The 27,566-nt window shown below is 52.2% G+C and overlaps 1 protein-coding gene across 1 annotated transcript in view; it reads right to left on the bottom strand.

Annotated features, from left to right (window-relative positions):
- The window catches only part of CMIP (c-Maf inducing protein), a 238,260-nt gene that overhangs the window by 89,765 nt on the left and 120,929 nt on the right, over nt 1-27,566 (bottom strand). The window contains exon 2 of the mRNA XM_033406408.2: nt 2,042-2,167. Coding sequence (XP_033262299.2) covers nt 2,042-2,167 — 126 coding nt within the window. The remainder of the gene's footprint in view (nt 1-2,041; nt 2,168-27,566) is intronic.

Genomic DNA, 27,566 nt, shown 5'->3' on the forward strand with positions numbered 1-27,566 from the left:
CCCTCTGCCCGGAGGGTGTGGCCTCCCATCCTGGCCCATTCCTACTCATCCCTCTACACCCAGCTCTAATATCACCATCCCGGGCGGAGCCTTCTTTGGTACCCCTAGGCCCAGTGAGTCACTCCCTGCTCTGGGCTCCCAGTCCTTGGGGACAGGACTCTATTTCAGCTGCTACCTCTGTAGTCATTTGTTTATGGCTCTGTCTCCCCGGGGGGGGCCCAGGAGCTCTTCAAAGATGGGGCTGAGGGGGGCTTCCCTGGTGGCGCAGTGGTTGAGAATCTGCCTGCCAATGCAGGGGACACAGGTTCGAACCCTGGTCTGGGAAGATCCCACATACCGTGGAGCAACTAGCCCCGTGAGCCATAATTACTGAGCCTGCGCGTCTGGAGCCTGTGCTCCGCAACAAGAGAGGCCGCGATAGTGAGAGGCCCGCGCACCGCGATGAGGAGTGGCCCCCACTTGCCGCAACTGGAGAAAGCCTCGCACAGAAATGAAGAGCCAACACAGCCATAAATAAATAAATAAATTAAAAATAAAAAAAAAAAAAAAAGATGGGGCTGAGGGGCTGACTCACCTCCCCACCCCCAGCCCTAGCACATGGGACGGCAGGCTCAGTGCTCCGTGATTCAAACTGTAGAGAGTGAGAGATTTAAGAAGAAAACAGACAGGCAGGTGTGGCTCTGGTGTCTTCCAAGAGACATCAGTGAATGACGGGGTTTTCCTAAAGGATGCTTAGCTGTTACACACAGCTTCTGGGGCTCGGCATTCCTCAGAGGCCAAACTGTGTGCCTCTTGGCTCCAATGTTGTAAAACAATCCAGTGGCCCCTTTTCAAACAAGTTTTATGGGGCATCTCTTTGGGCTCAAAGCAGGTCTCCCCGGACTGACAGAGTTAGAAAATGTTCCTAGAAGAAAGCCCAAGGCAGACCATCCTCCCAATGATGAGAGAGTACATTCTCTCGGGACAAGGAGTCTCTGACTTGGGGTCCCTGTTGGAAAGTGGGGTGGCACTCCCTGAAATGATACAGAACATGTCACATGCATGTACTGCAGCAGCCGTGCTATTATTTCTGCCGCAATTCCTTTCTTGGTGGACCCACCTCTCCCCTCCCATGAGGTCCTGGTAGGGCTATCAGAGTACACAGCTGCCACTGTAAAGGTGGGCATGTAACCCAGGACAGGGCATCCCCTGGGGTGAATCGGACAATAGCACGGCCAATCAGAATCTTCCATGAGATTTTATAGAAAGATACTGAAAGGAAAATGCGTTCTCACGTTTTTTAAGAATTACAAGCTCCAAGAATGTAGTTTGAGGCTGCCAGAAGTCCATCTTTCCCACCACATGGAGAGCCTCTGCCCGATAATGAACCGGCACACAGAAGCAAAGCCAGGAGATAGAGAGAGACTGAATATTAATGATAGCATTTGACTCCTGGGTCCAGCTATGCCTGAAGTCCTCTCTTAGACTTCCACTTACTTTAATACACTTACAGCATCCAATTCTCTTTTTGCTTCAGGTCATTTGAATAATGTTTGCATCATATCCAACCAACAGTCTCGATCAATACACACAAAATGCACCCTTTTCCAAGGAGGTGGCTCATATTTCCATCAGAATCTCAAAAGACTGAGATCAATGAGAAGTAAGAAACCTCCTCACTCGAAGTACAGCAAAAGGTAGCATCTGTTGCTTACGTGCTTTCTACAGTCTTTTAAAGCCTGTGCCTGTGTGCCTCAGTTTCCTCATCTGTAAAATGGAGATCAGAAAACCCGTTTTTTGGCTTTGTTAAGAGCAATAAAAACACAACACGGAAAGCTCCTAGATGGTGGCAGGTGTGCAGCAGGAGCTCCATCTGCACGCACTCCTCCGTCTCCCACAGTAAGCCCCAATTTACACCTTTCTTGTACTTGGAGGAAAAAAACATCCCAAGTTAAACAACCTTTCCTCTTAATAGTTGGCTGTCTCCCTCCAAGGGATAAGAGGAGGGCAAGTGAGTGGGGATATGGAGCAGAAACTGCTTGTTCATGTTTATTTATCCTACCTGCAGTAGGACAGTTCCCCCAGGAATTGTAAGCTGTAAACAGTACTTCGGGGCATTCTCCCAGGACAGCAGCTGAACATCTTCTATGGCGCTGTAGGAGACTGAGTTTTCCATGTACCCAGTTGGCTGCAACAAAAAAAGAAAAAGCGAAGACACACATTGGTTACAAGATCAGGCACGATATCTGCACTGGAAAACATTCTCACTCTAGCAACAAGCAGACTGAGCTGGTACAGTCACTTGGCAACTCTGGGGACCAAAGGACTCCATCTTTCCTAGCTGGCAGCATCCAGCTGGAGGGGAGGGGGGCCATGGTGGACACCCGCCCATGTGTTGGGACGTGCAGAGTTGGGACCAGACTGGGGGCCCTTTGAGGGCAAGGCCTGTGCAGTGTTCCTCTGGGCTTCTGCGGGGCCCAGCACAGCCGGAGCCTGGACCCCTCCATCCCTCACCATGTCCAAGGCACCACCCTCTCCTGCCCAGAAAGTAGTCACAGCCCACCCACCCCCACTGGACTCCTTGCCTCATCTCCCCCTACAGATACGTGTCCTCCACTCGGCACTCGGGGCCGTGTTCCAAGTCGGCAAACTCAATCCCTCTGCCCCCCTGCTCAGCAGCCTTCAGTGGCTCCCAGTGGCCCAACCACATATGCCACACTCCCATCCACCACCGACGGGGCCCCGCAGGAATGGTCTCGCACCCTCCTCCGGCCCCACCCCCTTTGTCTCTCTCCCTTTCCGAGCACCCACACACAGACACAGGCCTGCTGACAGCACGGCAAACTCAGGCTACTCTTTGGTCCCCAAAAGGCTGTGGTCCCCCCGACCCACCCCTGGCATCTCCTCTTCTACTCTCCAGACCCCATAACCCACCTGGTCACATCCCTCCCTGTGCCCTACGTGCTTACCACGCCCGCTTTGTTGGGTTTTTTTTTTTTTTTTTTGATGTGAACTATTTTTAAAGTCTTTATTGAATTTGTTACAATATTGCTTCGGTTTTATGTTTTGGTTTTCTGGCCGCGAGGCGAGGCAAGTGGGATCTTAGCTCCCCGATCAGGGATCGAACCCAAGCCCCCTGCAGTGGAAGCACGGAGCCTTAACCACTGGACCACCAGGGACGTCTCGACCATACCCGTTTTAATTACTGTGGACCTATGCGTTATCTGTTTGCTGTCTGCCTCCTTAGCCAGGCTGCAGCTCCGTGAGGTCAGGCCAGTGTGTGTCTTGGTCCCTGCTCTCTCTCCCCAGTGCCTGGTACGTGGCAAGGGCTCCATCATTTGTGCTGAAAGGGAGAATGATAAGGGCTATCATCGGTCAATGCTGGGGTAAGGGTGGGGCAAGAGAAATTCACAGCCACTCACGGCTGAGTGAGTTCCGCTGTCACGGGGAGAAGGCGCTAGGCACCAGGGGGATGCGCTGGCCACCGGGAACCAGCAGTGTCCTTGTCACTCTGGCCCCAGGAAGCCAGACTTCAGCAGAATCAGAGGTGAGTGCAACACAGCTGAGAAGAGTAACAGCTAACATCTCCTACGCTCTGACAAAGGCCGAGCACTCCCCAAGCACATGGCAAGTGCTATCTCCTTTAATCCTCACAAGAGCCATCCCCACTGCACAGATGAGGAAGCTGACACTCAGCAGGTCATGTGACTTGCCCAAAGTCACCCAGCCGGGAAGGGGCGTGGCCAAGCTTGAACTCAGCTGCTGACTCAGGGATCTCTGCCCGGACCACTAAGCCGTGATACAAGCGATTTAAAATCGGTGGCCCAACAAGTGAATGTTACCCCGAGGATTGAGGACCTCCACGAGGTTTTTTATTTTCAATTTCTGTCTGCCAACGCTGAGGTACGGTGGTCGTGGTGGCGGAGGAGAAAAGGCTGAGGGCTTAGGCTGCCTCAAATCTCCCTGGTACGATCAGTTACCACGCTCAGGAAGTAAGAGTAACTTGACCCATCGATTTGGTCATTCATTCATTCACTCGTTCATTCATCTGACAGATGTTTATTGAGCACCGGGTACGTTCCAGGCCCCGTGCTGGCTGCTGGGGATACAGCAGTGAACAAGACAGAAGCGCAGCGGGGCTAAGAGACAGCAAACAGACAAAATACCCAAATAAGCAAACGATTGGAGAGTGGCCAAGTGCGGCACCAAAAACCAAGATAGGGTGTGGCGACGGGTGGCAGAGAGCTGGAGCGCCGCGGAAAGACGGAGGGGAAGCGCGTCGCGGGCCCATGGCCTGTGCAAAGGCCCAGGGGTGGGAACAAGCTGGGAGTGCTCAGGGAGGAGCAAAGGCCAAAGGGAGGGAGGGCGGGTAAGAACGGTCTTGAAGAGATGGGCAGGCCATCCCTGGAGGGACTGGAAGGCCCAGTGGGATTCCGGGAATTGTTGCCCATGGGGTGGGCGTAGCATCACTGGGACTGCTGCATGGAGGCAGTTGGCGGAAGCAGGGAACAGCCTAGAGGCTCCCGCATGGGTCCAGATGAGCCATGGGGCTGCTGACACCCAGGCAGGGCGGGGATGAGGCAGCCAAGTCCATCTAGCCCTTCTCACCAGTGCATGGGCTGCCCCTCGGCACCAACCCAGGCAGCCTCTGTGTCCAACCAAGATGGCTTATCAGTGTATCCCAAAGGCAGACACGTGGGCTCCCCTTGGCCCTTCTGCCCTGTTCCACATCCCCTGCGCTGGCACGTTCTCAGTATTCTGCAGTACATGACTCAGCCTCAACAGCACGTCTTGTCCTGAGAATACCAGCGGCACCAGGGGCCCGGCGGATGGGTGACTACGTTTGCGCTTCTTGCTGACTGTCTCCCCTGCTGGTGTGTCAGCACCACGAGGGCGAGCATTTTTACCTGCTCCGTTTCTTGTGCCTAATCCGCGCCTGACATTTAGGAGGTGATTTCCTTAACAAATGAAGGAATATTTTCCTAAATAAAAAATGTCCATCCGTGTTATTACTTACAATCACACGCATAACATACTTGGGAAGAGGCTTTGGTTACTAGTTTCAAATATTAAATTAAAAATAAATTAATAAATTTTAAAAACTCTCCTTTGGGAAGCAATGGCACCTGGGTGCCCGGATGTGCTGAAGAGCTCTCCTTGGTGGCCCACGGCCATCTCTCTCCCTTTTCTAGGTCTGGCTGGGTCCCAAACCCCAGGCCACTGACCCCTTGATGCACAGAGAAGCCAGAGAACACGTACTAGGACGCAGCCACTAGGGCATCTAGAAAATGTCTGGATCACACCAAACGACAGACATACAGAAACCCATTCCCAAAATCCCACAACGGTATAGAGCGTGACCACAATGGGGTGGATTTGATTATCCAAACTGAGCAAATGGCCAGCCTCGTTCCTTTAGAATTGCACCTTGGGCACATGAGCAGAAAGCCTGGAGGCTTCTATTTCCCACCACAGCCTCCTGGAGACGAAGACACAGCAAGGCCCTGTGCCGCCCAGTGCCCACCAAGCCCGTGGGAACACTTTCCAGATGACCACGGCATGTGGGATGTAACATGATGGAGGGCCAGCTAACCACCTGTGCTGGCCTTTTTCTCGACCCCGCTGTAGCTGTCTCAAGGTGGCCTTGACTAAAAGTTTCAGCACGGGCATTTTGGGGAAACGGGTATAAATAAATACATACTGTTTTTTAAAAGCAGATGCTGTTTGAAGCAGTATTGGCTAAAAGCAAAATTTGGAGAATCAATGAGACCTGTGTTTGAGCCACTTACTGGGTGTCTTTACGTAAGTTACTGCACCTCTCTGAGCCCATTTCCTCCAATGGTAAAATGAGAATTTAAGAGAGTATTAGGAGCCTTAAAGGGAATCCAATTTGTTAAGGGCTTAGCACAGCATCTGGAACATACTGAAAAACTCAATAATATGAACAATTGTGAGAAACACTAATGTTTCTTATTCTGGGATCTTCCTCCTCTAAAGCCATAATTCTAGTCTAACCATGAGAAAAACAGCAGACAAACCCCAGTTGAGGGACAGTCCTCAAAATACCTGACCTGTACTCATCAGAAACAAGGAAAGTCTGAGCATCTGTCCCCGCCAAGTCTACGGAGACATGATGACTAAATGTACTGTGAGCCCATGTGAGATCCTGGGACAGAAAAAGGACATTAGGGAAAAACTAAGGAAATCAAATATAGTGTGGACTTCAATAAGAGCATATCAATACGGGTTCATTCGCTGTGACAAATGTCTCATGCTATTGTAAGATATTAACCATTGGGGAAAGGGGATGTGGGGTATGTGGGAACTCTCTGTACTGTCTTTGCAACTTTTCTTTGCATCTCAAACTGTTCTGACATAAAATGCTTATTAAGAAAAATTAACTGCTGCTGCTACCCCTGTTGTTGATCCTATTATCATCATCATGGACAGAGCCTGGAGGGGGTGCCCCTGAGGCTTGCAAGGGTAACGGGGCAGATCGGGATTGGAAGCCCCCCCCACCTCCCACGCTGCTCTTTGGATGCAGGTGTGAGCTAATGCTGACCAAGGACCTCCTTCATCCTGGGTACTTTCACACTGTTGGGATGATTTTACAGATAACTGATAATTCCCTGGTAATCTGAACATGACGATCAGAGCTACATCGGAGGAGATTCCTGCATGGGTTAAAGGCTGAGTTAGGTAAAAAGGAAAAATTAAATTCTCTACTTGAGGGAAGCTAGGAAATCCAGCTCTAAGAGGTGCATTTAAGAGAACATTAAGCAGATTAAAAGTTATTTCTACATGTAAAAGCAGTGCAAGAGGTACTGTATGATTCCGTTTGTATGACATCCTGGAATTAGCAAGAACTACAGGGGCTGAAATCAGACCAGCGGTTGCCAGCAGATGGGGGAGGGGACTGGTTACCAAGGGGCCTGGGGGAGGGGCGTGGAGGATCTTTCTGGGGTGATGGAAATATTCTGTCCCGACTGTGGTGGTGGTTACTTGCCTGTACACATTTGTCAAAATCCACAGATCTGCACGCTAAAAGGGTGAATTTTACTGAATGTAAATTACAACTCAAACCTAAGAAAGGCAATGCGTGAATGTTCAAGATGAGTTGGAAGCCGATAAATAGAATGAAATCTTTCAGATAAAATCATTATCAAGGCCTCTCATAAGCGCTTTGGTATACTGTCCTGATTTTTTTTTTTTTTTTTTTTTTTTTTGCGGTGCGCGGGCCTCTCACTGTTGTGGCCTCTCTCGTTGCGGAGCACAGGCTCCGGACGCGCAGGCTCAGTGGCCATGGCTCACGGGCCCAGCCACTCCGCGGCATGTGGGATCCTCCCGGACCGGGGCACGAACCCGTGTCCCCTGCATCGGCAGACAGACTCTCAACCACTGCGCCACCAGGGAAGCCCCTGATTATTTTTTATACGTAATTTTTTTTACAGGTACACATAATTCTGAAACTCGCCTTTTTTCACATGTTACAGCATATGCCCATTCCATATTCTGAACCCATTCTGAACATGCCCATCCCATCTTCAGAACAACCATTTTAGTGCCTATTAAGTATTTGACCCCCGTTTGTCTCATCACCACTCCCACCCCCTCCCCTAGACACTGCGGTGGCTTCACTTTATGCTACTATAAACAACTCCACAATGAACATCCTTGTGAAACATGTTTTTCTACCCCATGTTTAGGATTATTTCCTTAGGCCGGATTCCCAGAAATGGAATTACTGGGACAAAGGGTAAGAGCATATTTTATGTTGTTGCCAAATTGCTCTCATTAAAGAGAAATTAAAGAGATCTGGGGAGTCCTGGCTAAGCCTGGGGGGCTTTACCCTGGGCCACCAGCTTGGCTGGGTCCTGCTGGACGCTACTCTGACCCGTGTGAGTTCTGAGCAACCGCCTGCTCGATGAGGGCCTGCAATGTAACTGCACGGCATGGGTGCTGGTGTCTCAGAAGTTTGCAAGCAGGGTCTTTTTGCAAGGGGGAATCCTTCTGCAGGGGGGGGTTCCTTCTGCAGGGGGGGTTCCTTCTGCAGGAGGGGGGGTCCCTCTGCAGGAGGGTCCTTCTGCAAGCCAGGTCCTGGCTCTTGCTTTCCCATGGGAGTCAGGGAACAGGTCGGGGATGCCTTTGCCCTTTTGCTCTCAGGGACTGATGAGGGGCCAGGGTGGGCCCTGGTGTTGCCAGACAGGGAAGAGAACATTGCCTCCCTGCTTCTGTTTCTGAGAGGAGCTTTTTCCCTGTCCACACAACACCTGGATCTGGACTAGAGACAGCAGGGCTTGAAGGGAACTCATCAGGGCCCCCAGTGACCCCCAAAGGCCTTCAGGGTTGATGTTCCAAACTCTGTACCTTCTCCACTTTCCATGTGGCAGAGATGGCAGGGAGTGGGGTGACCAAAGGCCCCCTGAAAACAGCCCCTGACCTCAGCCCCTAATGCTGGCAGGATGCCACCAGGCTTCGCCTCCCCCTGCCTTTCTGGGGAGCCAGCTCCCTCCCGCCCAGACATGCCTGCTTGTTTCCATGGGGATTTCTCCAAAAGCGAGTATGAATCATGAGTCTGAAGGCCCCCAAGAGCAGGCTCTGGGCTGATTCAAGACACAAGTCGGGAAAGCTCCCGGCACCGTTCCTGGGCAGGGGGAGGAGGAGGGGGAGGGGATGAGGGGAAGGGGAGGGGAGGATGGGGAGTATGGGGAGGATGGGGAGGAGGGGGAGGAGGGGGAGGAGGGGGAGGAGGGGAGGGGGAAGGGAGGAGGGGGAGGAGGGGGAGGGGAGGAGGGGAGGAGGGGGAGGGGAGGAGGGGAAGAGGGAGGAGGGGGAGGGGGAGGAGGGGGAGGGGGAGGGGGAGGAGGGGGAGGGGAGGAGGGGGAGGGGGTGGAGGGGGAGGAGGGGAAGTCTTGCCCGGCCGGGGGGCCAGGCTGGGAACAGCAGGCTGTCTGGGGGGTGGCCGCCCAGGCAGGCGGGCCACGCTGGGGCCTGGGGACGATCTCTTCTCTCCGTGTGTGGACGTCGCCTGAGTCATGCAGGGGACCCACACCGCACAGCCTGACTCTATATGGTACCACCCTTCCGCCACGAGGAAGGATTTGCCCCCAGCCCCCCACACAAACCCCTGCCTCAAAGGAGAGAGATCAAATCAGAGGGCAGGGGAGCCCCCTCCGGCCCTGCCTTGGATGGCCAACAACACCAGCGGCAGTAATAATAATGGTGACGCCATTACCTCTTGGATCAGGGGAGTGGGCTTCAGTCCTCATCTCCCCCTGCTGCTCTTTTAAAGACTGTGGTAGAATTCATACGACATAAAATTAAACACTAACCATTTAAAAATGTACAATTCAGTGGCATTTAGCGCATTCACGGTGCTGTACAACCTCCAGCGCAGTTTAGCGCTGAGACACTTGCATCGTCCCAAAGGAAAGCCCGCACCCACTAAGCAGTCGCTCTCTGCCCCCCACCCTCCGTCCATGGCGACCACTGGTCTGCTGTCTGTCTCTGTGGATTTGCCTGTTCTGGCCATTTCACATCAGTGGAACCATACAGTATGTGTTGCTTTCTATTTGGCTCCTTTCACCTAAATGTTTTTGAGGTTCACCCACATTGTAGCATGTATCACCACGCTGTTCCTTTTTTATGGCTGAATAATATTCCATTGAACTGAGAAGCCGCATTTGGTTTACCCACTCGTCAGCCGATGGACATTTGGGTTGTTTCCGTCTTGGTTTTTGTGAACAGCCTGTTGGATATTTTCTTCAGTGACACGGCAGGACACACGCTCTGCAAACACCACCCACATGACTCCCCCCACCGCCTACACACACACACACACGTAGAAAGGCACGGGTGTCCCTGGGTAACATTTATCAAGCCGTTACCATGTGGCCAGCACCATGCTGAAGGCTTTATATGCTATATTATCTCATTTAACTGTACAACAACACTGGGGTCAGGGGGCTGTATTTATCTCTATTTATCCACACGCTACAGAAGAAGAAACGGAAGCACAAATCGGCGATGACATGTCACTAGTCCCTGCTTTTAAGAAACAGACCATGGATTCAATCTCACATCCCCCCAGATGGTGACCTCCATCTCTACGCTCTGCCCAACTCCTCCGGCCAGATCCAGACTCCAGTGTGTGTACCTGAACGCACGGTGTGCAGAAAGGAACTAGCACGGCGCGGGGCTCAGAATCTCCCTTCCCGCTGCCACCCACCCAGCCCCTACAGCCGCCATCGGCTCAACTCGGCCTTGAGGGCAGACACACACACACTCTCACTTGGGAAAGGCATGTCAAAATAGTTTGATGTTCTTTTTAATCCCACAAAGAGAAAGTTGTATAGCAAAAGCAAAGCAGCAGGTTAACAATTTGGACCAGTCTGGACCCCAGTCCCGGAGCAAAGCTCCTCGAATGCCTCTCACGCTCCCTCTCCCCTTGTTTCCATAAACCAAAGATACTGAGCATAACTTAGCCTTTTGCTGCCCCGGAGCTACTGTTATTACTACCACCCACCATCCACTGGTGAGTGGTGCTACAGCCCAGCAAAGCTCTTGGTGCCACTAAGGGGGTAGAGAGCTGCCTGCTGCCACATCTACTGGCCTCAGAGTGTGAGAGAGCGTGTCTGACCTGAACAGTCTCCAATCACTCTCTTGATGCCAAACGGCGACTTCCTATCGTCTCCACACCCGACCCTCAAAAGGTTTCTGCTCTACTGTTGTTGGCTGTGAAACCAGACAGCCAAGCCTGTTACAATTACATGTAAAGTAAAAGTAACTGGGCTTTGAGCAGGAAAATCTCTTACGAGAAAAAAACATCTTTCTTACGTTTTAGGGTGTTCTGTTTGATCTTCTTTCCTTGGTGGTGATTATTCTAAGTTCTTCATAAATAACCCTGGATCGGCACTGCCCAACAGAACCGTCTACGATAATGGAAATGCGCTGTGACAGTGCTGTCCACCGCACTAAACACCCGTGGGCTCCTGAGAACCTGACAGGTGGCCAGTGCAACAGTCACCTCGGGACCGAATTCACATAGCCACTCAACACGTGGAACCCGTTCCGTATGCAACCTAATGCCAGGGCTGGGCACGTGGCAGTGAAGAGAAGGGACATGGCCCTACAGTCAGGGAGGAAACAGATGACCCAGGAAAACCAGGGGGATCAGATGACCGGGAATCTGTGTCGTTGGGCACGGCACTTTTCATCTGTGCCCCTGGGCATCTCTGTCAGCCGAGCAACTGATCAAGGATGTCTGGAACGGAGCCTGGATGGAGGGACAGGCCCAGCAGAGCATCCCTCCCCTGCCCCAGTGTCAGGACCTCTCAGGCCGGGAGCACCCCTGCTGGCTCCCCTCACCCACCCACCTCCATCAGCCCCCTAGAAGCCACAGCCCTCCCGGGAGGCAGGTATGACCACCACCCCTGTGACAGACCAGAAATGGAGATTTTGAGCAGGTGCGAGCCTGGCCCAGCCATACACAGCAACTCAGGACAGACCAGAAGAGAACCGAGGCCGTCACACTTCACACCCCAACCTTTGTCTCCAACAGGCGGGTGAGTTAAAAATGGGGGCGGGGGAATCCTGTCACAGTGAGAGACCATCACACCATCCTCCAGCAGAACTGGTGACCCCGCAGGTTCCCCCTGGGTGGGAGAGGACTGGAAAGGGGCAGGAGGGAGCTGAAGGAGGCCTGGTACCGTCCTAGGTCTTGCCTCCGGGTGGGAGCGACACAGCATGTTCACTCTGTTAAAATGCATCAGGCAGGACACGGCATGGGCACTTTTCTGGGTGTGTGTGTGTGTGCTCTACTTCAAGCAAAAGATTTTTTAAAAACCGGAAGTTCTAGAGTTGAATCCAGGCTCCACCACTTGCCGGCTGTGTGGCCTTAGGCAACTCAGCCTCTCTGAGACTCCAATTTCGCCCTTGTAAAAGCGAGGTAGTATGCATACCCACTTTTTTTTTTTTTTTTTTTTAAGACAATAACAGGTGTTGGAGAAGACGTAGAGAAACTGGAACCCTCATACAATGCTGGTGGGAATGTGAAAGGGGGCTGCCACGTGCGAAAGCAGTCTGGCAGTTCTTCAGAAAGTTCAGCAGTTTCCATACGACCCATGTGGGGAATTTCATGGTATGTGAATTAAATCACAATAAAAAAAAGTAGCAGCATTCAGATCTTAAGGGTGTTTGTGGTAAGCAATTAGGTATGTACAGCTCCGCACCTCCTAGGAGCTGGATATAGGCAACTCCTCTCACGGTCACCCCGAGACGGCGCTGCACAGGGGTGGCCCGAGAGAGATGGCCCGGAATGGGCTGGGGGCAGGGCAGCCGCGAGGTAAGGGCACCGTGTCTTTGAGTTCCACTCCCCGCATGCGGCCCGGGCGCTAGGAGGGAGTTCCTTACACCCAGGCGATCACGTTCAAAGCCTCAACAGAAGGAAAAGGGGGCTTTAACACAAGAGCCCTCCAAGGCCCTCCCTCATCACAGATCACTCCAGAAAGATGGATCAGAGAGCAGGGCTCTGGCTCGGAGTGGCCTGGTGCACAGGAGGTGATCAACCAGCTCCAGATGACAGATGACAAGCAGGCCCCATCCGTTGTGGACGGTCTGGGGTCAGGCCCCCATATGGCATCCCAGGAGCTCTGGGCCGCATAGCACCGCCTGTTCCAGGCTCGCCCCCCTCGCCTTGTCCCACCTCAAGCACCCCTCCCCCGACAGCCCAGGCCTCTTTGGGGGGCCAGGAAGGGTCGCCTAGGGGGCTGTGGGATCTTCAACACAGAAGGAAGAGCCACTAGCCCCCCTTCCCTGCTAAGCAGACCTCGGCAGAGCAGCGCCGGAGGCTGGACCGTGAGAGCGGGGCTGGAGTCCGGGGCCAGCCAAGGCTGTTCTCTATGGACTGCGCTCCGTGCAGATGGTCAGGCGGCCCACTGGGCTCATTAACCATGAGTCCAGCCACAGCAGCTACCCGCTTGTACGGCCAAATGGCTCAGGAAGTTTAACATTAGAGTGAAGGGCCGGTATGCCCACGTTCAGACCCTTCCCACTCCAGCCTCCAGGGCGGGCATGGGAAGACAAATGGAAATCCAGACCCCCAGGGCGCCGCGCCACCCTGGGGCGTCTGTGCCACCCAGTGCCTTTGCCACTGGAGCGGTTGATCAAGGCTCTTGAGGGCTGGACACAAAGTCAGCATACTTCCAACCACCGGGTCGGCAAACATCTTCAAGGATCCGCTAAGGAGGTCACAGGCACCATCTCACTGATTCTTCGCAAGGACCCTGGGAAACGGGTGCCGCTAGGACCCCCCCAGGCGGTAGAGGGAGGCTGGGGGCAGTCACAGCTGGTCAGGAGAAAGGCCACACTGTTGACTCAGAGGCCAGGTCTGGTCCACTGGGCCACGCCCCCTGTCTGTTCTCTGAGACAATGGCCCTGCAGTGACGAGATGACCAGGACTGGCTGGAGTGGGCCTCTTGACTGGGGCAGAGGTGGGGGGGGGGCCGGGTCACAGAGGTGCACAAAGGTAACGGCCACACGAGGTGATAAGCACTACGGTTGCAGACAAGGTACAAAGGGCAAGTGGGGGGAGGAATGCTCTGGAACATTGCGGAAGGCTTCCCAGCAGAGGGAAGGGAGGGTACAGGAGCCTGCGGTGTGTGGGACCCTGATCTCGGAACAGGGAGGTGTTACCCGAGGCTGGGGTACCAGCCTCCCAGGAAGGCCTGAGACAGGACCCAGACCAGGGCACAGCCCTTGACTGCCCAACCTATTTCTTGGATATCCTCTCTCTCTCTCTTTCCTCCTATCTTTTAAAAGAATTACGGTACACCATATAAACAGTAAAGTGCAAAAATGCACAAATATTTGGCTGCATTTATTTTTGCATAAGCACAGCCCCGTGTCACCCCTACCTGGGTCAAGACATGGACCGTCGGCAACACCCCAGGAGGCAGTCTCCCTTGCGTCCCCCATCTAGATCCGCTGTTCTAGATGTACCACTGGAGATTGGTCCTCGGACTCCCTACAGGAGGAAGCACACGGTAGACACACTGGAGTCTGGCTTCTTTCGCTCGGCGTCACGTCTGTGAGATGCGTGTGTCCGTAGCTTATTCACCTTTTCTTTTCCCCCCTTCGGCTTTGTTGGGTTCTTGTTGCTTGCGCGCGGGTTTTCTCTAGTTGCGGCGAGCGGGGGCTTCTCTTGTTGCGGAGCACGGGCTTCAGTAGTTGCGGTGCGTGGGCTCAGTAGTTGTGGCTCACGGGCTCTAGAGCACAGGCTCAGTAGTTGTGGTGCACAGATCGAACCCGTGGCCCCTGCATTGGCAGGCAGATTCTCAACCACTGTGCCACCAGGGAAGTCCCTTACTGGTCTTTCCAATCGCAAGGCAGTGTTCCTTTCTATGTGCCACCGCTGTCTGTGGACCTTTAGTTATTTCCAGTTTGGGGCTACTGTGTAGAAAGCTGCTGTGAACGTTTCTGTACTTATTGGTAGGGTGCGGGGGGTGGCAAATGCACTCCTCTGGGTAAATACCCAGGAGTGGGATTCCTGGGCCACAGGATAAACTGCTTTTATTTAAGTCCAAGAAAACCTGTTTGTGGGGAATTCCAGGGAAGTCTGATATAAATGCAAGCTTCTTTGTAGGGCCTGCTCTTCTCAGGTACCCACGCCTTTGGGAGAACAGGATTCCTGAGTCTGGGGGACGGAACTGGGTGGTGATGGAGCTCAATTTTCTCAAAAGGTGGAGCGTGCCTTTCGCACGGGCCTCTGAGAAACGCAGGAGAGGCAGCACCCTTCTCAAAACTGCACTCAGAGCTGCAGAGGACGTTGCGGCAACTTAGAAACTTTTTCTTTGTGGCTCATGTGGCAGAAAGGGACGTCTCTGTTCCCTTCATGTTCGGTCTCCTTGCTGTGCTCGGCACAGATGCTGTTGCAGATGGAAAGGGCATGTCTGCTCAAGATTAGAGCTCCGAGCTAAAGGCTGGGAACAGCAACTGTTATTTTTTGGTCAACATTAGCGTTAATTTAACTCCAAGATCACAGGCCACTGTCACACAGGCCTTTATCCACTTGGTGTTTTTGATGTAAGGATGCCAGTGGGAACCAGAGGGCACACTGTCAGGTCTTCACAAACATATGCTAGTTGATGGTGTAACTCAGGGGCCTCTTGACAGCCTGGAAACAGGGCCACCTGCCTCTAGGCTCTCCTAGGCCGGGGCACCCCTCAACCGCAGGACCTTCCTGTGCACTGTCGTCAGCTGTTTGTGTGCTGTGAGCTCCTGAGGACAGGCACCCTGCCACCTTAGCCTGCTTCCAGAGTAACTGTCTTGGTCAAGGACCATCTATGTGCCTATGCGGGTCAACTGCTCACAGATGTCTTCCCCTTGACTCCTCAGAGGGACCCACGAGATGGATGTCACTATGGTCCCATTTTACAGCTGAGAAAACCGAGGCCCAGAAAAGAGAAATAACTTGCTCTAAGCCATGCTGCCAGTTATTGATGAAGCCAGGACTGGCACTCTAGCCCTTTGATCTAAACCAGGGGTGGGTAAACATTTTCCGTCAAGGGCCAGATAGTAAATTCTTTAGGTTTTGTGAGTCACATGGTCTCTGTCCTAACAATTCAACAGTGCCCGTTGTGGTGTGAAAGCAGCCACAGACAATAGACAAATGACTGTGGCTGCGTTCCAATAAAACTTTATTTACAAAGGCAGGCGGAGGCAGAGGCAGTTTTGGCCTGGGGGCTATAGCTTGCCAATCTCTGACTTAAACCACTCCAGAGGAGTAAAAATACGTGATCGATAGATGGATGGGAGAAAATGAGTGGAATGTTCTCTCTCCTTGCTTTCTTTCTAGGGTGACATTAGCACAGAGCATCAAAAGATGTTTCAGCGGGTAAGGAGGTGAGTGGATCAATTTGCTATTTATTGCGTCCACCAGGGCTGGGTCCCGCTGAGACTTCCTGAGGTTGGCTCCAGCAATGTCCCCTCTACCGACTGGCCTTAGCTCTAACCCTAAATTCTATGGACGCACGAGACAAGCTCTGCAGAAATTTCCCAGACGACAAACTTGAGGAAACCCCCACCCCGGTCCCATCTCGAAATGAGAACAAACAACCCAGAAGCCAGGGCACGTGGGTGTTCTCTCCTAGCGCCACCCACGTCCACTGGGGATGTAGGCTGCTGAGATGAGCCGGGAAGTGAGCTAGCAGGACCCAGGTGCTGCTACCCTCATCTTATTTTTGTTCCCAAAACAATGGGAACAAGTCAGCATGAGTGAAGTCCCATTCGGAGAACCTGACAGTGTAAAGAAAGCTGGGGACAGTGCCTTCCGTCAAAGCAGCCTTCTAGAAAATACCGGGAGAAGGGAGGGTGGGAGGAAAAGAACAAAAATGATGTTTTGGTCCAACATGCAAAAGGAAACAGGCTCAGAGAGGTGCAGTAACTCCCCAGGGTCACCCAGCTGGGAGTGGCAGAACTGAGTCAGGACCGCCGAACTCTCTGAGACAGAGCTGCCTCTTGTGAGTTCCACCCAGAGCTGGACCTCGGTGCGTGAGGATTGCTGGTGGTAAGCGACGCGAGTTTCGGAATGATAGCTCACCTTGCCCTATGGTCCAGGGTCCATCTGGCCTTCATCAACCCACGTCCCTGCTACCCCCGACCCAGCAGATTCCAGCACCCCTCCTCTGAGGTCACAGAAGACCCCTGGCAGATGTCAACCTATCACATGTGCTTTCACACACGGTAACTGTCTGTTACTTACATTTTTCATTAAACAGATTAACTCCATGCCCGGAGTTCACCCCATTCTCCATGACAGGTTAAGGGAGAGAAGGAGCTGGGCTACTTTTTACGAAGTCTGACTATGCGAAGGAATTTTCAAGCATCTGTTAATCGTCACTGGAACGCGCTCTTCCTCCCATTTTACAGATGAGTCAGCAAGGCACCGGGAGGCAAAGCCACCTACGAGAGAGCAGTGGGGCCCGGACTTGACTCCTGACCCGTCCAACCCTTGTAATCGCTGTTCAGTCCTGTGATGGTGATAATAAAACTGGTGGCTCAGAAGACCCTGGAGCAACCCAGGAGACCCAGGAGACCCTGGCTGCAGAGAAGGGGGGAAGAGGGAAAAGGAGAAAGGGGAAGGAAGAGGCCCTTTGGGGATGCAAAGCACGAGGTGCCCCCAGGTTTTCCTGTTCTGGAAACTGGCTCTGACCCTAGACAGGCCAGCCCAGGGCCCACTCGGGATCTGCCGAAACCACCAGAGTCGGTGTCCGTCAGCACAATAAACAAGTGGACTAAGGGGAAAACTCTAATTAGACGTGAAAACGGTGCACAGAGGAAACGTGTGGCCAGCTGCTGGCCCCCAAGACATCACAAGACCAGAACGGCGGCTGATGACACCCCACGTAGGGGCAGGTGGCACACGGGCACAGGCCCGGCCCACGCCGGGCACAGGTTTGCTGTCGAGCTCTCCTCTCTGTTGATTCATTATTTCCAGAAGGTGCTGCCCTGTGCTAATTACAGCAAGGCGGACATGGCCCCCTTTGATCCGAGCTGCAAGGCTGGCCTTTCGCGTGCCACTTAGGAGGGTGCGTGTCCTTTGGGGGCACCTGGGGGGCTGTACTGAGGTCACGGCTGGCAGCTGCCTCTGCCCCGAATGTTTTTCAGTTAATGTCATCTCTTCTACGCTGTGAGACACAGAATTTGGGGCTCTGATCAGATCCTGGGGCAAGAACTTGGGAAAGTAAACAGGTCTTTTCTTGCAAAGAGAGAGAGAGAGAGAGAGAGAGAGAGAGAGAGAGAGAGAGATTTCCCTGCAGGCCTGGGGCTGCACGGGGTCAGCACCTGTCAGGGCGAGTGTAGCTCTGACGTTTCCACAATCCAAGGATTCTTTTCTCTCTCCCCTGGAATCCCAGCACACGGCTGTCACTCTCACCCGTGATTTAACTCCACAAGCGTGTATTGCTTGCCCTACTGTGCGCCAGCAGCCTTACCATGATTGGAAGGACACCAAAGGTGATCCAGCATCACCTGCAACGCCCCGGAATAAAATAACCAATACTCAAGGCAGCTACCCAGATAAATTCATCAGAACCTCATGCTTCTGAAACCAGATTAAAACCACCAAGTAATCACTACACACCTACTAGAATGGCTTAAAAAGAAGAAACTATCAACACCTCACACACATTAGTACGGCCATGATCAAAATAAAACCAGAACCCGGAAAATAACAAGTGTTGGTGAGGATATGAAGAAATTGGAACCCTTGGGCACTGCTGGTGGGAATATAAGATGTTGCAGCCGCTGGCGGAAAACAGTTAGAGGTTCCTCAAAAAATTAAGCACAGAATTACCATATGATCCAGCAATTCCACTTCTGGGTATATACCCCGAAGAACTGAGAAGTAGTGACTTGAAAAGATATTTGTATACCCCTGTTCACAGGGATCTATATTCAATATCCTGTGATAAACCATAATGGAAAAGAATATGAAAAAGAATGTATATAAATGTATAACTGAATCACTTTGCTGTACAGCAGAAATTAACATAACCTTGTAAATCAACTATATTTCAACAAAATAAATTTAAAAAGACAGACCTAGAAAATTCCAGAAAGCAAACAAAGAAACAACAAAAAAAAAGGAAGTAAGTTCTGATGAACCTTGAGAACATTATGCCAAGTGAAACAGGACAGTCACAAAAAAGACAAATACCGGGGCTTCCCTGGTGGCGCAGTGGTTAAGAATCCGCCTGCCAGTGCAGGGGACACGGGGTCGAGCCCTGGTCCGGGAATATCCCACATGCTGCGGAGCAAGGAAGCCCGTGCACCACAACTACTGAGCCTGCCCTCTAGAGCCCGTGAGCCACAACTACTGAAGCCCGCACGCCTAGAGCCCGTGCTCCTCAACAAGAGAAGCCACCGCAATGAGAAGCCCGCGCACCACAACGAAGAGTAGCCCCTGCTCGCCGCAACTAGAGAAAGCCCGCACGCAGCAACGAAGACCCAACGCAAACAAACAAAAAAAGACAAATACTGTATGAGTCCACTTATATGAGGGATCTACAGCAGTCAGATTCGTAGAGATAGAAAGTAGCAAGACTGCCAATGGCTGGAGGGTCGGGGGGAGGGGGTGGGAGTCACTGTTGAATGGGTGCAGTTTCAGGTTTGCAAGATAAAAAGAGTTCTGGGGAAGGATGGTGGTGATGGTGGCACGACAATGTAAATGAACTGATGCCACAGAACCGTACCCTTAAAGCTGGCTAAAATGGTAAATTTCAAGTCATGTGCATTTTGCCACAACAATAAAAAAAATTGGGGAAAAATGACAGTAGCCAGTGACAGCCAAGATGAGGAGAAACCAGGATGCTCCTGCCTTGCTAGCGGGAGCATGAACTGGTACAGCACTTTGGAAAGTAACTTACAGCATTTGCGAAAGCGGACTCTCCCCTACCTTCTGCATCCTGGGATCACCACTCCTAGATACTCCCAACAGGGCTGTGTCCACACGGTCACCATGCCCCCAGGGTCACAGGAGCACTTCACAAACACCCGTTGACAGTAACTGAGTAAATAAACGATGGGTATTCACCCAGTGGAAAACGACACGGCGGTGAAAATAGAAAAACTGCAGGTCTTCACAGTGATATGATGAGTTTCACCGACAAAAGAGTATATACCGTGTGAGTCCATTTATATAAGGTCCAAGGATAGTGTAGTGGTCACCTTTGGGGAAGTGGTGGCTGGAAGGGGACCGAGAAGGGTCTCGGGAGTGGTCATCCTCCTTGTCTTAATCTGGGTACAGGTGACAAGGACGTGTTCAATGTGCAAATTCACCGAAGTGTATACTTAGGATCTGTGTGCTCTTCGGCAGGTCTTTTATACAATTCAACAGAAGAAGGTCCCTTGAAAGACCGTATTCCTCTGGATCAACGGTTGCCAGTAATGGGCACAGACCAGGGTGGGGGCTTGCAGAATGACTCTGAGATCTTTTCTCGCCACGCACGCCTGCGTCATGCAACAGAGAGAGCCCACGTGTGCCGGGAACATGCCAGGCTGCGGGGGATGCCAAGGTGTGCGAGACCCACCCCTGCCCACAAGCACACCCTGTAGACTGAAAAACTCGTAGGTCTGTGTACACATTGTACACTATCTCAAATGCAGGCAGAAGCTCTCACTGTGAATGTAAATTTGTTGAAAAGCAAGACAGTTCAGGTATTTTATAAGCAAAATACATAGGATGTCAAGTGTCGGTAAGTTCAAGTTAAACGAAGCAGGTCAGAGCAGGAGGGGATGCCGGGCTTTGGCGCGGCCATAGAGTTTCAAAAGGAAGGAGAGAGGGACTCCCCTGGCGCTCCAGTGGTTAAGAATCTGTCTTGCAACGCAGGGGATGCCGGTTCGATCCCTGGTCGGGGAACTAAGATTCCACATGCCCCGGGGCTACTGAGCCCGTGCGCCACAATTAGAGAGCCCTCGCGCCGCAACTAATGAGGCTGCGAGCCACAACTGGAGAGAAACCCACGCACTGCAATGAAAGATCCCACGTGCCGCAACTAAAATCTGATGCAGCCAAAGACCCGATGCAGCCAAAGAGTAGTTAGGTAAATAAATATTTTTTTAAAAAATTTAAAGAAAAACAAAGGGAAGGAGAGAATAACGTGACCATCACGTGGAGATCACAGTGGGAAGCGCTGTGATCGGAGGTAAACCACCCCTGGCCTGAAACAAGCCCCCTGGCTGGTGACGTAACAGGACCAAGCTAAACGGCCCCTCCAACTAAGGGTCAGAGCTCAGGAAGGCAGCCCTTTCTAGGGGCAACTGTGATTGACAATCCCACCCAGAATCTCTTAAAGAGGTTTAATCCGTGAATGGGGAAAAGGAGAGAGAGGAGAAAGGCAGGGAAGGGGTGGGATCTATCCTGTGAGATGGACTTGTGTGTTTTTCCTGGTCAGAAAACAAAAGCAATGTAAACCATGTTTCCCTTTTGCTGCCTAAACACAGAGCCGGGACAGCCAAACAAGGCTTGGGATAATGGGCGTCTCTGGGGATCCGAGGGGCGTGTTCTGTGAGATCCTAATTGCCTCATTTCACATGGCGTCTTAGCTCTGAGAAGCCGCTGTCCTCTTGGAGGCAGGCAGGGTATAATCTTAGACAAATAAACAACAGCTCTTGGGGAAGCATGGCTGGCAGCCACCGCTGGTGCCTTTCAAATAAGAAGTGGGAAATCCCTGCTTGTTCTGCCTCGGATCTTGCCTGGGGGCTGCAAGCTTCCATCTGAGGGTTCTGGGACGTGTGACAAGGGAATTCTTGCACGCTAGCTGCTTGTGCACAGCCCCGGTGATCCTCCTCCAAGGAAGCTGGGCTGCAGGGCCAGAAGCATCTCTAACGCTTGTGAAAGCTCTCGCTCCCCACCCAGAGGCGGGACCTCTAGGACCATCATTTAAAAATCTGCCTCTGAAAAATTTATGTCCCTTCTAAAACCTGCACAGGGATGACACGGTGGCTTTATTTGGAATTGCCCAAACCTGGAAGCAACCCAGATGTCTTTTAGTAGGTGAGTGGATAAAGTGTGGCACATCTGGACAGTGGAATATTAGTCAGCACTGAAAAGAAATGAGCTATCAAGCTAGGAAAAGCCATGGAGGAAGCTTAAATGCATGTTACTAAGTGAAAGGAGCCAATCTAAAAAGGCTACATACTGCATGATTACAACTATGTGAGATTCCGGAAAAGGCAAAAATTTGGAGACAGTGAAAAGATCAGTAGTTGCCAGGGGTTCAGGGAGATGGGGGGAGCAAGGGATGACTATGCAGAGCTCAGAGGATTTTCAGGTCAGTGAAAAGTGTTTTGTATGATACTACAGTGGTGGATACACATCATTATTTATCTGTCCAAACCCACAGAATGTACAACACCAAGAGTGAACCGTAAGGTAAACTATGGGCTTTGGAGGATTTGGGTGATGTATCAATGTTAGGTCCAGCAACTGTAAAAAATGAACCACTCTGGCGGTGGGGGGCTGATACCTGGGAGGCTGTGCACAGGTGGGGACACAGGTACCTGTGAAATCTCTGTACCTTCTCCTCAATTTTGCTGTGAACCTAATGCTGCTCTAAAAAAAAAACCATGAAGCCTAAAAAAAAAAATCTGCTCCCGCTATGTCAGAAGAGGAGGGAGACATAGGCTGGTCACTTCAGGAAGCCAGGTGGGATGCAGGAAAGATCTGGAATGTGGAGTCAGACGGCTGGATCCCCATCCCAGCTCTGCAGCTCACTCGCGGGGCAGCTCACCTCTGTCACTGGTAAGATGGTCACGATGACTGTGACGGTTATGACATCTACGTGGACACTTGGGAAGCCAAGGACTTTCTAAGCGGTGGCTCTGAGGGTGCAGACGTCAAGTGAGCCACTGAGTCCGGGTCCCCACGTGTGCAGACGTGACCCAGAGTAACCACCGCGTGGATCTGACCCTCAGGCACTCTCCCTACCAAACAAAACCTACCTATGACGTAGTAAACAGAAGTGATAGTAAAAATATTTAATAGCTGAGACAGCCTAGGAATGAATGAATCGGAACAGACACCAGCTGTAAGCAGCTGGTCCTGCGTCCAGGTGCAGCCCACGGGATTCCTGCCTGTGGTAATGAGTTGCGCATGATGCCCTTTTCATGAACAAAAGACCCTCTCTCTCGGCCCAGCAGCATTCTGGGTCAACGCCACGTGCCGCATAACCGGGATTACCAAATCGACCTGAATACGTTGTACTGAAAACCCCCAACCAACCAATCCCATAGGTTTGATCTCGAAGACTGTTCTTTACACTTTTCAAAATTATTAAAACAGTTCAGGGGTCCCAAGGGATTTGCAGACACACACACACACACACACACACACACACACACACACACACACACACACCCCCCAGAATTCTGGAGCCCTCACGTTTGAATCCAGCCATCACCCCTCTTTGAGTAATCGACCTGGCTTGCCTCCTTCACCCAGCTTTAAGCACCCCCAGATACCTCCTCATTCACTTGTCAAGCATTTGCTCCAAGAACAAAAACACAGTCTAGAATCCCATCCTTTAAGGACCTCTCAGTTGAGTGCGGGAGTCAGACACATCACAGATCATCAGAATTCCACGTGCATGATACCTGCAGATGGAAGGCACTGGAGCCCTGGGAAAGGTGACCTAACTAACCTCACTACCGGGTCATTCAAGAAGCCTTCGGAGGCTATGTGATGTTTGAGTTGGGTCTTGAAGGGTGAAGAGTTCATCAGGCAGAGGGGCGGAGGTTGAGGGAGACGAGTCAGAAAAACTCTTAAGGTCCAGATTATGGAGAGCTTTGAACGCCAGGCTGTAATGTCCACTGGATAACCGAGGAAGGTGGGATGGGATTCCTCGGTGCACAAGACATCGAGTGAACCGACGTGTGCGAGGCCTCGGAGAGAGGGACTTGACAGGCGGCCCCCGAGGGTGGCTGTTGTCTACAACCGGGTGAGCCTTGAACAACCATCTCTTTCCGTTATCGATGTTGCTATCATAACAGTCACAACAAGTCATCACCTCAATGAGGAAGAGCCGCATGGCAGTCCCAGCAGGTCTTCCCTCTCAGGGCCACAGCCCACGGCGGGACGTTCGCCTTGGCCATCAAAAGCATTTCTAAACCTGAGTTATCGAAACAGTGGTGTGAAAGTTACCTTCTACCTCTCAGCACCCCCATTTACACAAGAGGTTCCAAAATCCCATCTCTGAGGGACCCCGGCGGTTGGAAGGCTAGGTGTGCAGCAACCCCTGTCACCACAAGTAGCTGTTTAGAGCCAAGCAAACCCCAAATCCCTTCTGGAAAAAGACAGGAGGACAATAAATGACAACATGACGGATCTCAGAAGCTAGCAAGAGGAAGCAGTGACGTCTGAGTGTGAGAATGCCATTTGTTTATTCGTTGGGTCACTCATTCACTCAACAAACATTCAATGGCGGCGCCCTGTGCTCTGTCCTCCAGGAGCTCACGGAGAACAGGCGACACGGTCAGCACGGGATGAGATGTAGTGCCACATGAGGGTACAGACTCTCCCGAGACGGTAAAGAAGACAACCACCGATTCTGCCAAGCTGACTCTTGAGAAACGAGTAGGAGTTTGCTGGGCGGAGGAGGCAGAAAGGTGTCTGGGACAGTTTGGGGGATGGTGGGAAGTGGGCATGGCTGCAGCGTGGCATCCACGAGGGAAAGGGTGGGCTATGAGATCAGAGAGCTAGGCTGGGTCGGGAAAGGTAGGGAAGGCCAAGCTGTAGACACAGGTCGTGTCCGGCGCGTGGCCGGATGGAGGCATCTGGGCACGGGAGAAGGACTGGTGGGGTTCTCCCCCAGCCCAGGCTGTGCGTAGGAGCTTCCAAGGGCCAGGGAAGGGGACTGAGAGCTAAGTCACGGGGCATCTGCAAACTCTGTGGTTTGACATGAACTTCTCTGCAAAACGGAAGGAATTCATACCGACGCAGGCGACAACGTGGATGAACCTGGAAACGGTATGCTAGATGAAAGCCAGATACAAAAGGCCTCAGAGGGTATGATTCCATTCACATGAAACATCCAGAGAGACAGAAAGCAGACTAGCAGTGGCCGAGGGCCGGGGGCTGACCGCTCATGAGCGTGGGGCGGGGTGGCCGCCTTTGGAGACGACCCGAGTGCTGTGGAACGAGATGAAGGTGGTGTCTAACGACACTGTGAAGGAACGAAAGGCCACTGAATTGTATACTTTAAAATGGCTAATTTTCTGTTATAGGAATTTCACTTCAATTTTTTAAAAGTTCAAAATAAATGTAATGAATTCTAAGAACTCTACAGACTCGAGGATGATGGCGGAGCGGTTGGCTTGAAGCCTCTGCTCCTCCTTAGGCCTCACACGCAGGTGTCCAGGCCCAGTGGCCAGTAGCATCCTGCACCGGACAGAGAGAGAGGAGGAACTAGGGTCTCGGGGGACTCCTTCAGAGGCCATTTCAAGAGAAGAAAATCATCTCCTGGCACTGAATCATGTGTTGATAATTCCGATGATGGATGACGCCAGGCTGGTCTGTACAGGATGAAACGGCGTTTATTTCCAAGAGCACTGGCCTCCCTGGTAGGATGAACCAAGCCATTGTGTACAGCGGCGATCAATCGATGTTGACCTGCTCTTAACTCCAGATCAATGGCCTCATCACTTTCCATGGAAAACTCTATGACCGCATTAGGCAAAAACAGGGTCATTCTCTGGCAGTGCGAGGGATGATATTATATATGTGCGCGCACACACACACACACATACACACACACACACACACACACACACACACACGCAGTGTCTTGTACTCAGCTCGACAGAAATAATCCAAAAACTGGCTTAAGAGCCTGTTTCCTGAGCTTCAGACTCACAGTTTATTCATTCATCAAATATTTATAAAAGACTTCCTGTGTGCCACGAAAGTACTTCCAGTATGTTCTGGGTGTTGGGGGACACGTCCCCAAACAGAACAAAGCCCTTTGCCTTCGTGGAGGGATTACACTCTAGCGATCGCCGGCGGGCACCTCCACCTTGATGCCTTCCGGGCCCCTCCAGATCACCACCCAAGGTGAGCCCACACGGTGGGCTCCCTTGCTGTCTTCCCAAGCCTGGTTTGTGGCAACACATCTACTAGTTGGCCCCCTGCGAAGTCTAACTGCTCAAACCTCTTCACAGCCCTAACTCCTGACGTTAGGTCATCCCCAGGGTCAGATCCAGCTACATCTGCCCCTTCAATTCACCCATGTTTTTCAATGCATGCTACTCCAGTTCTGTCATTTTCCTTCTAGAATACTGCAAAGGCTTCCTGTCTGGATTTCCTGCTCCCAGCTTACTCTCTCCACCTCTCTCTGATGGAACATTGCCACCAGAGTTTTCTTCCTGAAACCCACTCGGTTTTCTTGTTCCTCTGCCCAGTGACTCTGGGTAGCCCTGCTTTGCCTTCAGAGAAAAACCCAGCCCTCTGACCCTGCACTCAGGAGCGACCATGATGTTTCTCAGATACTCTGGTCTCTCCCAGAGCCCATGTGATCAGGGTACCCAGAGTACCTGTGCAAAGTCTGAGAGCAGAGAGGAGCTTGGATCCAAAGAAAGGTATTCCCCCCAAACCCCAATGGGGGGCGACAGTAAAAAGAAGGGACTTGGAGACAAAGGGCCTCCTTTGGGGACTCGACCACTCCGCTCTGAACCTTTGACCCAACTGTGGGAAACTCCACTGACAACTTTCATTGACGGCTGGTCCCCCTCTCTGCCCAGGGACAAATATTCCCAATGATTTATTTTTAAAAAGCAAAATCGGGCAATGATTGAGAAAGAATTCAGATTTAGCCCAGGACAGTTGCTCCACAAATAACAAGAATAGACTGGTGGCCGATTGCAGTCAGGGTCAAAGAACAGAGCCTCCTTTGCTGCTGTCTGGGACCACAGCTGTAGGGGAGGCCCCCAGTTCCGACCCTGGGCTGGGACTCGTGACACAGGGGGACGTTCACACAGACAAGAGGCCCAGGGCTCTCCCAACGCTGCTCGCCATCAGTGGGGAGACAGAGGGGCCAGGCAGCCCAGATGTTGGCAGGGTCCCGTTTGCAGCCCCAGGAACAATTCCCTCTTTCACTGCCCAGGCAGGCGGCCAAGGTCAGAGGCAACGCCAGCCAGAGCTTACCCTCCGTGCCAAGGCCCTTTAGAAAAATTTAAATAATTTTAGATAGAAATGTCTCCTCTTTCCTTGCTGTAAACAGACCATTCAGAATATCCTTTGCCCTTTTCTGGATGACATAATCGCCATCCTGAACATGCCTGATTGCACACTGCCACCGTCAGGGGCTCGGGACGCAGTGGCAAGCCGGCTGCTGGGCACTCAATGTCCCCAGCTGCCGTGCAGTTTTGCACTTTTCTTTTCTTTCTCTCATTTCCCCCTCCCTCCCCCGCCCCAGCTTCAGGCCGCCATGTGTTCCTGCTCCCCTGCTCCCCGAGCACGGCATGTCAGTCCGTGAAAATTACCCTAACCTCCTCCTAAGTTGCTGCTTCTAATTCATGGTCTTGGGAACCCAAGCAATACACTTGTTGGAGCTGTGCCCGGGATGTGAGTAATGAGACCTGTGAGCTCGGTGTGGGGCTGCTACCGCCTCTCAGGATGCATCTTCCTGGGGTTCTGGGCTGTACTGGGGGCTGGTGTGCCTGCTGGAAGGTGACCTCGGAATAAGTAGGGCATTCCCCTGTCTACTCGAAACAAGGTCCACCGCTGACTCAAGGAGCAGAGGTGCTTGCAATTGAAAAGCAGCACCACTGAACCCCAGGTTGTAATTAAAGGCCACCCCCTGCCTTTTCGGGAAGGCCTTTGATTCAGAAAGGAACTCTTCTAGATCCCCACTCCTCCAGCCCCACCTGCCTGTCTGATAAGTGATTTTTAAAAGCATCGCCTTGGTCCCATCAGGCTCAGAAAGATGGGGGCTGAGCTGGCAAGCTGGCACATGACCATTCCAGGCAGGAATTCCCAGGGGTGCTGCGTGAGCAGCCCCTTGGTGCCCAGGCCCCCCGGGGAGGAAGCCGAGAGC

This window comes from Orcinus orca, chromosome 20 (genome assembly GCF_937001465.1).
Source record: "Orcinus orca chromosome 20, mOrcOrc1.1, whole genome shotgun sequence".
Classification (NCBI taxonomy): Eukaryota; Metazoa; Chordata; class Mammalia; order Artiodactyla; family Delphinidae; genus Orcinus; species Orcinus orca.